Source organism: Andrena cerasifolii, chromosome 1, assembly GCF_050908995.1.
Source record: "Andrena cerasifolii isolate SP2316 chromosome 1, iyAndCera1_principal, whole genome shotgun sequence".
NCBI classification, from domain to species: Eukaryota; Metazoa; Arthropoda; class Insecta; order Hymenoptera; family Andrenidae; genus Andrena; species Andrena cerasifolii.
The window spans coordinates 33598982-33611703 of NC_135118.1; the positions used below are offsets into that span (position 1 = coordinate 33598982).

At 43.0% G+C, this 12722-nt stretch overlaps 1 protein-coding gene across 3 annotated transcripts in view; it reads right to left on the reverse strand.

Moving 5' to 3' along the window:
* Positions 1-12722, reverse strand: part of Sog (chordin short gastrulation) — a 127353-nt gene that overhangs the window by 23706 nt on the left and 90925 nt on the right. For all 3 annotated transcript variants that reach the window (XM_076828700.1, XM_076828691.1, XM_076828683.1), the window contains one exon: positions 9289-9418. In XM_076828700.1, the coding sequence (XP_076684815.1) occupies positions 9289-9418 (130 nt within the window). The remainder of the gene's footprint in view (positions 1-9288; positions 9419-12722) is intronic.

The following is a 12722-nucleotide window of genomic DNA, read 5'->3' on the forward strand; positions in this document are numbered from 1 at the left end:
TATCCGAGTTCACCTTCAATTTTTACCAATTTACCTAAAAAATTGAATAAACTTCCCCTTGACGTAAAAATCTTCACAAGTGCTCTCAGACTCAAATCTTATTCCACTTTACTTCGAAGTGACTTAAAACCACAATCTATTTGCAATGGGGGGAGGCCACAATCAAAAACTGAATCCGTATATTCAAAAAAATTCGTCAGGAAGCGTCGATAAGAGAACATAATCGATAACACACATCTGACAAATTTGATGTGTCAACGAGTAAGTTCAAAAGAGTTATCTACGCTCATAATTAGTATATCTGTAGAAAGGCAGTGGCACGTATGGCCATTGAGGGGTAAACTCAATAGCAGTAGCAATGCTCCATAGGAAGATGCCCCGTTCCGATAAGAAACCGTGCAGCAGAGCATTCGGATGATACAGGTTTGGATAATAAACATTCCACGCTATTTAGCCAGTGAGTCAGTAACAAAGCCATAGGCCTGTTCGAGAAGGGACTGAGAGGAAGAGGAGGAAATGCGAAATTAGCAGCGATAAAGCGTGCAGGCACAATCAGAGAGGGACGATAAGGAACAGAGAAAGAACAGTATTACGCGCTAGATTTCTATACAGCGAGGGTCTTCACTCTTTCGAGTGCTGGGAACTTGAACGGTCAACGTACGCCGCGTGCGGGGCGCCTCAACTCGCATCTCTCAACCACAGCCGCTGAACGCCTATGGGCGTTACCCGCACGGAGCGGAGAAACATGCGTATGCGCCCCTTGGGTGAACCTTCAGCAGGCGGTGCTGGGGTCTTTTAAAACAGTCATTTCAAACAGTAATAGAAGACAACTTTAGAAATCGAATACTTCTCTACTACTCCAAGAAAAAGAACGTGGTTTGAAATGTGTATAGCAGGCTAGTTAATACGAGTCCAAACCAGGGTTACCACCTTATCATCAAACAATCCCTCATGTATAAATCCTAGGGTGTCACACAGTCCAACCTGGAAATTCAAATATAAACCCGGAAAAAGCAAAACAAAGGTTTGTTCTCGAGAATTTAAAAATATCAGTTTCTTAATTCGTAAAATTTATTGCATATAAAATTGGTACCATATATAATACCACAATTTCATATTATCTCATTGTTTTACTTCCCGGAGATTTTGCCAGTAAAACCGGCGCCCGGAAGTTTACTTCAAAACCCGAAGTCTCCGGGCAAGAAACGGAGGGGTGGCAACCCTGATCCAAGCTGACACAAGTGTCAAACGGTCACTCGCGCTTCTGTGTGACCAGTCTACTGTCCATCGTCCGAGGGTTAAAAGAGTTCGGTATACTATTTAAAAAAAAATATATATATTATACCAGACACCGAAGCACAGCGAAATTAGCGGCGATAAAGCGTGCAGGCAGAAGCAGAAAGGGCGATAAGACGTGACGGAAGAGAGAGTATCGGCGATGGACTCTGGGAGCGTGTCTCATTGGAGGAGGAATGGGCTCGCAATGATTCTTTCTCCCTCCTCCTACGCTTCCCCTGCGACCTTCCAACCCTCCCTCCAGCCAGCCTCAGCCCGTCTATTCTCATTCCCGCGTGCGCGCGCGCGCGCGTTATGCCCGATCATTACGTATGCTAATATTTACATTTTGATTGCACGGCTTAATCGAAGTGACGCCATGCGGTAATATAGCCGGCGCCATGGCGCTAAACCGTGGCGCCCGACCTCTACTCTCTCTCTCTCGCGCGCGCTCTCTCCTCCTTTCTGGGTCCAGCGACCACCGAGCTTCCCACTACACTCCACCGTCTACTCGCCCCCCTTGGCGTCCCGGTCGCCGCTGTTTCTTTATCATCGCCCACATTTTTTTCCCCGTTGAGCTTTTTTGCACTGCCCTCTCTGGCCAATTCAGCCTCTCTCACGCGGATCGTTATTCCGGTCGCTTATCTGCCGCGCTCTGTTTTGTCCCACGACGACGGACAAGAAGCTTGTGCGTCGCAGGGACGTTTCAGAAACGATTCGCGGCGATATTCCGCAGATTTGCAGATTTTTCTTTTGAGAAGCAAAGGTGGGTAGGGGCTTGGCTCTTTTTCGCTGGTGGCTTGGCTGCCTCCTACACTCCCTTGTCTCAGATCTCATTTTTATTCTTTCTAATACTTCTCTTATGTTATTTTGAGAATTTGAGGAACACTACACACACCCGCCCTGCCTCGGCGCGACTCCCGGCGGCGGATCTCGCTTCGAAAAATATTATGAAGCTGAGAAGCGAGGCGGCATAGTTTTGTGAGTGGATTCAATGCCAAACGCCTTCGGTGGCCACTGAAGGCAAATCGGCAATCGCGCTGGCAGTGGATTTTCTCTGAACAAACTGATAATATCGAGGCAAAGAAGAGTTTTTTTAGATGTGACTAGAAAGAGAAGTAGTCGCACACCGGCGTAGTGAGAACCTGTCTTAAAGGGTGGAGAGTACAAGATGTGAGTCAGTTATAAAGGTAGGACTGAAAAGGAGAAAAGAAAGAGGTGTGGGTGTTTCGTCTTGGGCCTGAAGGAGAACTCACTCATCAGTAAGGCCTTACCTAGCAGACCCTGCCTTAAACGCGGGGATATTAGTAGTTGCGACGGAACAGGTATATATACGAATTGGTAGTTGAGCGAGAACTTGCGAGAAAGCGAGATCGATTGAAACGCCCTCTTGTGGCGAGTACGGAGGTATCGCTACGCTACATTACCCATACACATATATAGACGGAGCGTGTGCTGGCTGAGGAGGATTTTAAGGTTCGCGGTAAGGGGATGGTGATACAGGCAAATCGGGTAACTCCGTTCCGCCTCGGTGCTATTCGGAAATACAATGACGTTATATATCTATGAGGAAAACTTAGTCTAAAAAGGTTAGGTATACTTATACATACATTCAAAATTTCGTATATCATGTAGGTTATATATATTTAACAAAATTAGTAAATAGAATGAAGCTTTTTTTAAATAAAATCGTATTTATAGATATTTGCAATAATAGTTATATTTTGAAAGATTTTGTAAGCTTAAAAAGAATATAATGAAAATTGCTGATATAAATTCGTGCATATATACGCATAATTAATATGCAGAAATAAGTATATAGTAAAATAGTATATATATATATATCATTATTTATATTTTCTCTCTCCAACTGTTCGTAGTTTTTATTTTTCCTGCGATTTGCACAACCGCTAACTACGCAATAAGTCATTGTTACACTCAATTAATGTATGATTATTATATACCACGACCACTACGACAGCAACAGTGGTTATGTTTCGAACAGAGCCATTAACAGCCATTAGAGCCGAACCGACACGAACCGAATGCATCCGAAACTAACCACCGAATTGCCTGTATGGTTTCTGCCTTTTCCCCTCCGATCTTACGTACCCCTCGCCCACAGTCCTCTCTTCCGCTCCGTCTATATAAGTCTACGACATTACCCCTCGATGATCACACGGAGGTACCTGGGTCAGTTTGGACCCGTATTAACTCTTCTACTATACCCACTTTAAACGACGTTCGTTTTCTTACAGCGGTAAAGAAGTAATTTTCTCGTTTTCTGCAGTTTCCCCTGCTACTGGCACACTCGGTAAGATTATTCTTGGGTCCAAAGAAACCCAGCACCGCCGGTCGAGGGTTACCACGATGTAACTTGTCGATCTCAAAGTGTACAGGCAATGGTTTAGAGGAGAAATTAAAAACTGGGCGGTGCTCATTTGAGTTTCTATGATATAGTACTGTGGTGAGAAGCTGTCCAGCATGGATATAATATGTATTTTCAGTTATGTCGAGGAAAAATGAAAATACTGTGGTGTTGATGAACTCGACGGGTAGTCGTTCACGAGATTGCGCGAATTAATGTAGGATAGGAAAAATGCGTAATAAAACGTACCAGTGGGCGTGCAGTTCGATTGGCATAGCTTCTACGGGGACGATAAAGAAATCTCGCGCGCTCCGAATGGAAGTAGAAAGCGCGGCGGACAATGACAGCGGGACTTGTCCGCGGGTAATAAATGCGAGTTCGCTAATTGATTCTAAGTAACCAATAAATTGCGCTGCCTACGTTGTAAAAGTATTGTGTGGCGAACAGAGCGTGCGCGCGCATACGACCGCAGTATCTTTTCTCTGTGTAATTTATTCCTTTCTGTTTGAACGCATTCGCCACAACGATGCGCGACCGCCAAGCGAAAGCACGTGCGTTTTTCTAACGCTGGGGATGAAGAATTGAACCTCTCACGATTTTCGTAAATCGAAATGAAAGTATACGTGCTGGAACTTAAGTTTTACGAAGTGTATTACGTTCTCTCTACTTTCAACTTCACGTAGTACTATATTCTATCAAATTTCAACTTCGCGTGGTGCTACGTTCTCTATTTTCAACTTCGTGTAGTACTATGTAGTCTTTAATTTCAACTTCACTTAGTACTATATTCACCCTTATTTCAACTTCACGTAGTACTACGTTCTCGTTACGTTCAACTTCGCACTACGTTTTATCAAATTTCAACCTCGCGTAGTATCACGTTCTCCCTCCTTCCAACTTTGCATAGTACTATATTCTCTCAAATTTCAACTTCACGTAGTACTACGTTCTTTCAACTTTTAACTTCATGTAGTACTGTGTTCTCTCAACATTCAACTTCACGTGGTGCCACGTTCTCTATTTTCAACTTCATGTAGTACTATGTCCACTTTAATTTCAACTTCACGTAGTACTACGTTCTTTCTACTTTCAACTTCATGCAGTACTATGTTCTCTCTGCTTTCAACTTCACGTGGTGCTACGTTCTCTATTTTCAACTTCACGTGGTACTACGTTCTCTATTTTCAACTCCATATAGTACTATGTTCTCTTTAACTTCAACTTCACTTAGTACTACGTTGTCCCTTATTTCAACCTCACGTAGTACTATGTTCTCTCTACTTTCAACTTCACGTGGTGCTACGTTCTCTATTTTCAACTTCACGTGGTGCTACGTTCTCTATTTTCAACTTCACGTGGTACTACGTTCTCTATTTTCAACTCCATATAGTACTATGTTCTCTTTAACTTCAACTTCACTTAGTACTACGTTGTCCCTTATTTCAACCTCACGTAGTACTATGTTCTCTCTACTTTCAACTTCACGTGGTGCTACGTTCTCTATTTTCAACTTCACGTGGTGCTACGTTCTCTATTTTCAACTTCACGTAGTACTATGTTCTCTTTAACTTCAACTTCACTTAGTACTACGTTCTCCCTGATTTCAACTTCACGTAGTACTACGTTTTCTCTACGTTCAACTTCGCACTACATTTTATCAAATTTCAACCTCACGTAGTACCACGTTCTCCCCCTTTCAACATCGCGTAGTACTATATTCTATCAAATTTCAACTTTGCGTAGTACTACGTTCATTCTACTTCCAACAAACTCTAAATCTCACGTAGTACTACCTTCTACAGAGTTTCAACCTCCGTAGTAGCAAATTCTTTTCTACAGATTTTCAACCTTCATAATACTAATCACGTTTTATAGATTTTCAACTTCACATAGTATCACGTTTCGAAGTTTTTCCTGCATTTAGCAAGGGAAACGAAGCTTGGTCTTGCTGGAATATGTTGTACACGATCGTTTCTCTTTTGTCGTGCCATTAATTGCAACGCTATTTCGTCACAAGAATTCGTACCGCACGTCCTCGACCGCATTGTAGAAAAACGCATAAAAGGTGGCCACAGTTTCCTTATTCGTAAATAAACTGCAGGACTCTCGGCGCCTAGCGCGTGTTTGTCCGATTAAATTTCTTTTTTCTCAATCCTCAGGCTACTTTAATTGTACCGTCGATTTCTTTCGCTCGCGCGTGACAACGTCAATTACCCCACGACTAACTAAACATACCACCATTTCCACAGTAATATCCATTTAATCACAACGTGATTTTCCCGACATCAGACAGTTTCTTGCGCCTTTGATTACGCTCTCGGAATATTAACGTGGCAATATTTGACAAAGAAACGTTTAAAAAATAAAACACTTAAAGAACGCTCACATTAATTCAATCTTCATTTCAGCCTTTATTACCCAGTTCTAGAAACCAAAGAATGTTAACTGACCAATATATTCTGCCATTAAAATTAACATCCAGAAGCATTTAAAATTTCCCATATTTTGATCCGGGAAACGTATATTTCGGTCCGCGGAATGCATATTTCAGAAGAGCAAGCAAACAATTTGGTTCACGGCAAATTTATCGCCGACCGTTAAATGGTCTCGCCTACCGTGTAGGTATGTACACGCTCGGAACATACTGTACGCGCGGTTTTGCTAGGCCAGAACACCGTTCGCGAGACCAGTACTAAATCCGCGGCCTTCATTTTTCACATCTCCCTGCATTGCCACTTAAAAGCCGACGCGGGAATGGGCGCAAGCATTCCTACCGTTTCGTTTATTCCATCCGCATTCTATGGCGATTAACAGCGATATAGAAATCGGTCTGTTGCGCGAGAGAAAGAGGGACGGGGGCGGGAGGGGGACAAAAGGAGGCAAGTGAACGTGCATACAACGAATTTGGCTCGGGCTGTTCCAGTGAAAGTTGCACATCTGCGAGATAATGCTCTGTCGAATACAAATAATGCCAAAGTAATGAACGCAGAACTAGTCGGCTTGAAAGTTCGAAACCGTTCGTGTAATTCGTTATATCACTACGTAAGGATTTCTAGGCTTCGGTTCAAGTGGGAAGCAACGAGACAACTGTCTCATTAGACAGGCGATAAAGGGGCCAGATTAGTAATTATAATTCTGCAATTAGAGGGCGGTCTATACTTTCAACTATCCAATTGTCTCGAAACTTTGCAGGCGTGCGTAGTTTGGATGACAATACATTAATTTAACAAAAAATTAATCTGTGGGGGTGAAAAAATTACCCTAACCCGGACCTCACTCAGACCTAACCCAGTCATCAATAAATATAACCCATAACCACAAATCCAAACGACTTGAAATCAGCCACTCGCGTTCTTCACGAAAACGAAAAAAGCCGCTGTTCGGGACGCTAGTCGCATCGCGAGTACCGAAAATACACGATTTATCGAGAACTGATCCGTCGCGTATGTACGAATGGTAAAACTAAAAATTTGCAGGCGTTCGTAGTATATCACCATCGAAATTGTAATACAAGAAAAGAATTATTTTTTAGTGACTATAGCGTTTAAGCAAACTGTTAAACTATATACAGCAATAAAATATATTTGTAGAGAAGTCTGAGCTGTGAAATGTAAATCCACAAACACTAAAAACTGAAAAATAAAAATATATAAAAAAATTATGTTAAACGATTTTATTAAAAATGTAGTAAAAACTAAATTAAAATGCACTAAAAACTAAAAAATAATTATTTTCTTGTACTTCAATTTTGATGGTGTTAAGATCACTTTAAATAAAATCGTGGCGCACGATATTTCATAACAGGATATGAATCACTTTAATGCTTCAACTTCTGGTTGCACATGGTGCTCCAGGATTTTATTTAAAGTAATATTAACACCTTCAAAATTGTAGTACAAAAAAATAATTATTTTTTAGTTTTTAGTGCATTTTTAATCAAATCGTTTAACATAATTTTTTTTTATATATTTTACGTGTCTGTTTTGAGCTACGTTCTCAATCTTTCTAATTTGTATTAAAGCAATCTCTAGAATTCGAAATAGCAATTGCTATAAGAATCACGCCCCTAAGTGATACAAAAAGAAAGAAAGATGCGTGCAGGTCAAAATTGACCCAGACTTGGCCGACAGAAGCGTGGGCCTTCCGAGAGTTCTTTACGAGCTCAAGAAGGGTCAATGTAAAAATCGACACTTTCGATTAAAATTTTTGGGAAAAAATTTAGAATTTTTTTCGAAAATTCTTTCTCACCATATCGTAGGATATCAAAAACCATAAAACTTTGAAGTCAACTTTTTTCGACATCTTCTACGGTTCCGCAGATATTCACGATAATATGAAAATTCACAATTTCTTTGCGGGGGTGTTTTCACCCCTAAGACCGTTTCATTGCCGGAAGAAACAGTAATTACATTATTAGCATCACATGAACTACATTCCTGCAAAGCTTCCAAATTTGGTGAATTATCATATTACCCAACATCCCTTGTAACTAATAAATCAACAACGACGGAACAACTCCTGTGTCCGCAACGACGAAAAGAAAGATAAAGAAACGGTTGGTGTGTCTCGTTGCGTGGCAGGCTCTAGAAAGAATCCACGCGCTGATCCGTTAATCCGTTAATAAGGGCATCGAGTGGATAATAAAAATAAAGGTAGACGGCGATACCGCTCGGCCATGATTACGTGACATTGCAAATACGATTATCGAGTGGATCGTCGGGTAGAGGCAGCCGAGGAAGCTACAGGGCGATGAAGAGAGAGGGAAATAAGGTCCCGTGGAAGCCGATAAAGAGAAGTATACGGGCAGAGAGGCGGCGATCGTTGATAAATGATTTATGCAAGCCACTTGACTCTTATTAATGCCTCCAGTGGCGATACGTTGCGTCTATATCCTGTCGCCATCCTCGCCAGACACGATCGTCTCAAGTTTGCTGGTGGTAGCAGATCGTTCCCATCCGTCTTCGTATTTCATGTTTAGTTACTCGAAGCCCCCTCGGCCGTGCTACATAAACAGTCTTTTTCTCATCTCGAGTATTTGTGGAATTTTTTAAGAGAGGCGGAACGACGCATGCGCAGTGCGGTGGATTGGGACTCCTCCACTGCACGACTGCACTGATCGATTAAGCCACTCGGATCGTTGGCGGATATTTTCGATCTATATTCTAATGATCTAGAATCTAAATGCTAATGACTGGGAATAAATATACCTACTCCTATATTTCAAACGTACTGCCAGTGCCTACGTACTGCACCGTTCAATCTAATTCTAACTTTGAAATGCCTCTGTTTCGCAGTTTGTACATACATCGCTTTTACATAATGCGTACTAACAACTTTCCCCATATTTTTGCGCAATAAAGATGAATCATAACGATAAAAGAAGTTTTCGTGATCGAGGACGATATTAGCATAGTTTGTGGATGCAAGATAAAGAAGAACAAGTGTCTCCGAGGAAGGGGCCACCGGTTGCCACGGCAGGCTCATGGACCAGGACCCTATGACGTCAGCCTTCCTTATCTCGCAGATAATGTCGCGTTTAGCAACCACGAGTGTCCTACTTCTCCCTCTGTCTCCGTCTCTTTCCCGCGGACGCAAGTCGTTTTTTAAGAAGTCAGCGCAGTGACGCAAAAAGTGGCATTACTTACTGAAATCCCCCGGACACGACTTGCAGCAACGGCCGGGCAGCAGAACGGGCTCGTCGCATGTTAACTTGGGGCACTCGTTCTTGATGTTACGGCACTGAACCCTCGCCACTATTCGCCGCTTCTTTTGTACCTACGAACAGAACATAACCTAGTTACAATTCAAACTGATCGATAATCCACTAGTGGGTTAAAGGTGGATTCACGCGTGTCAGTTCCATGACGGTTCAGTGCCGTCAGTGTGAATGGGCTGTTTGGTTCAGTGTCAGTAACTGACGCACAAAAACGTGAACCACTGAACCGGCACGGAACTGATTTATGCGAACCCGCCTTAACACTCTAATTGGCGGCGGCACGTTTCCACGGCGAGGGATGTGCAGCGTTTGCTTCCAAGTTCATATTTTCGGCAGAAATGGTCGCTGGGACTTAAATGGGCATTTCTAAAGCCCTGCGCCACCCAAAGTGTTAGTCCTAACTAGAGATCCCTATTTCACGTGTATTTAAATACACGTGTACACGTGTATTAAACGTATCTGTCCCTGAATCCGTGTATCTTTTAGTACCCGGGTACCCGTGCACTATTTCACGTGTATTTAAATACACGTGAATTTAGATACTCGTGTATTTATAAATACACGTATATTAACGTGTCCGTATTTTGATTCGTCTGATTTTTAATATCTATAGATATCCCAGAACTCTGGGGGATTGCGAAATTCATAAAAGAATTAATGTATTTAAATATATTTACTAGAATAACATGCGGAAAGTATGGTTTTACAAATTTTCAGATTGTAACTAATAACACAATTATAAACTTAACAAGATTTATTTAATCGATTACCTATTTTGATACAAAAAATTAAGGCATTACTGGTAATAAGCGAGCTTCTTTTTAGACGCAACGATAATCCTTAAAATTGAAAAACATCACTCGGTTTTATTACGCTTATTGCTTAAGTGACCGCCAATTGCCCATTCTCCCGTAGTTAATGCCCAATTCTGATGAAAATACACAAATACGTTGATACACGTGTATTTAAATACACGTGAAATAGTGCACGGGTACCCGTGTACTAATAGCTACACGGATCGAGGTACGGATATATGTAATACACGTGTACCCGTGTACACGTGTCTTTTTACTACACGTACCATACCATGGTCTCTAGTCCTACCCTTACGTTAGAATCGCATGATTTTGAGTAACAGAAAATGGCACAACTTGTCCTGCAATTAGTAGTGGAAGACAGCGGTGGAGCGTTTCTTTCGAAACTACGCAAATTCCTTGGACTTTCTCCACGTTCCCACTGGACACGTCCGCGGCGACGTCGCTGGAAAGTGCGGCGACAGCGACGTTTCTAAGACTGGGAAACCCGCCTGCATGTTTATTACTCCATTTACGCATCACTGACGATCGGCTGGCTAACGTTTACACACGCGACACGGCATAAACCTATCGGCAAGTAATTGGTAGGTGTTATTGATCACAAAGGACCCGTTTATCACGGTCAGCGGTGCCATTATCCGCGGCGCGATTTACAATAGTCACCGCGATGTAAATTATTGGATAACGTCTCCGGCGCTTTCCTAAGCGGGGAGGAGAATTGTCGGCGCGGGCCGCGGCGCGACCGATCCCCGAACGACGGTCAATGGGTGGCGTTACCGTCGGTGTCCCGCGGTGACGTTTCCATCGAATAAATCCATATTCCGTGACTTCGTCGACCGCCACTTTCTACCATAGATCTGTCGTGCCTGCTCGTTCTATTTCGCTTTCTGAACGTCTTACTTACGCTCGCTTGTCCCGGCTGTCTGTGCGACACGTTCGTGGTCCAATGGTGCGATTCGATCTCGAGAACTGTAACATTCGTATGTACACGAGGGTTTCTGTTTTTGTTTTTGCAAAATCGACCAACTCGGTGCAAATGCTCTTGGAGCGAGCAATCTTTCCAGAAGCGGGTTCTGAAGTAATTTCTGATTAGAAATTGTGATCCATTAGGTGATACAGGTATATGAACATTGAAATTGTTTGATTATGATCAAACGCAAAGAAGGATTTTTTAATTTGTGATTGGAAATTAACTGAAAATAGATATGTAACTGAATGACTGTAATGGATATGAACTGTGTGCTTCTAGCCTCCTCCACCAGAGGGGTTTCTTCCGCAGTAGGCAAAGTGGGGGAAGTGCTCCGCCCCCAGAAGCATCTCCGCGCGACCTAATTGGCCAAAACTTGAACACCCTTTTACAGGAAAACGGTTCATCCGAGGCACATGGATCTTTTTGAACGTTTCTTCTTTTTTATCCGGTAGAATGCACAGCAACGCAAAGAAACTGGGTAGTATCGAATGAATGAAAAAAGGCAAAAAGGTCACGCACGTGGGATGCCAAGGACCATTGATTATCGAGGCCTCCAAGTCAAAGGCGGCGCGGAATCTTCTGCGATCGGACGGACACGTGTGGCCAGGTCGATAAACACTGAATTTTAGGGCAGATCGGCGGCGCCTGTAGGGCTATCTCTGGGTGTGAAAAGGCAATCTGTAGGGATTCTTTTCGCGACGGTTCGCCGACCAAAGGAAGGGGCAAGAAATCGTAGACGCGAGTCAAGAGAATGATGGGGTGGGGCCCAGTCGCAGCGCTCCAAGAGCAGAGATTAAGTCGAGGGTTTTATAGAGGTGGCATGGCATTCCTGAAACGCGAAACGACGCGTTCGATGTTGATTCGAGTGGCGTGAAAGGGGGAAGAAGCAGGCGAACGTCGAGGAAAAATAAAGAAATCGACGTTCCAGCCGAAGACGTTAAACTTCGAATTACGAGGGAACGAGAACCGAGGCGCCAGTAGTAAATTTCGAGCTTCAAGGGGCCCCCGTTGGTACAAGCGATCGCGAGACGAGATCGGGGACCTGAGCGGGTAGGTGCAATTCTTATCGCGCGGACATACATTCAGGTGTCGGGGCGGCGCATGCCTCGAGCACTTCCGATAAGTTTCCGCGAGTCGTCGAGATACCGAGTGAACCGTGGACTTTTAAACGGTCTAGAAGAAGCAGGCAGAGATAACGATAAGAGGGATCATAAAGAACGAGTCGAGATAAAATATTAGTGCGTTTAATTGCCCCTTGGATAAGCGAGCTTCCAAGCTGCACATGGAAACGCATCCTTAGGGGGTTAATTAAGGCGTGTTTACAAGGATAAGTAAGAAGTTATCAATAATAATTAGATTTAATTAGACTCGCCACTCAATAGGACTCACTGATGCGGACGGAACGTGAACCATTTCAGGGGTTTTAAAAAAGGCCGCAGCCATCTTACTCTTCTGTCGAACGCTAGTATGTTAGCTCATCAATAACGTAGTCTGTTTATTGCATTTTCGTCGAAGTGTCAAATTGGAGGTTCAATAAGCTACTTGCAACGAATGAAAAGAATTTTTTGAACGACAGTA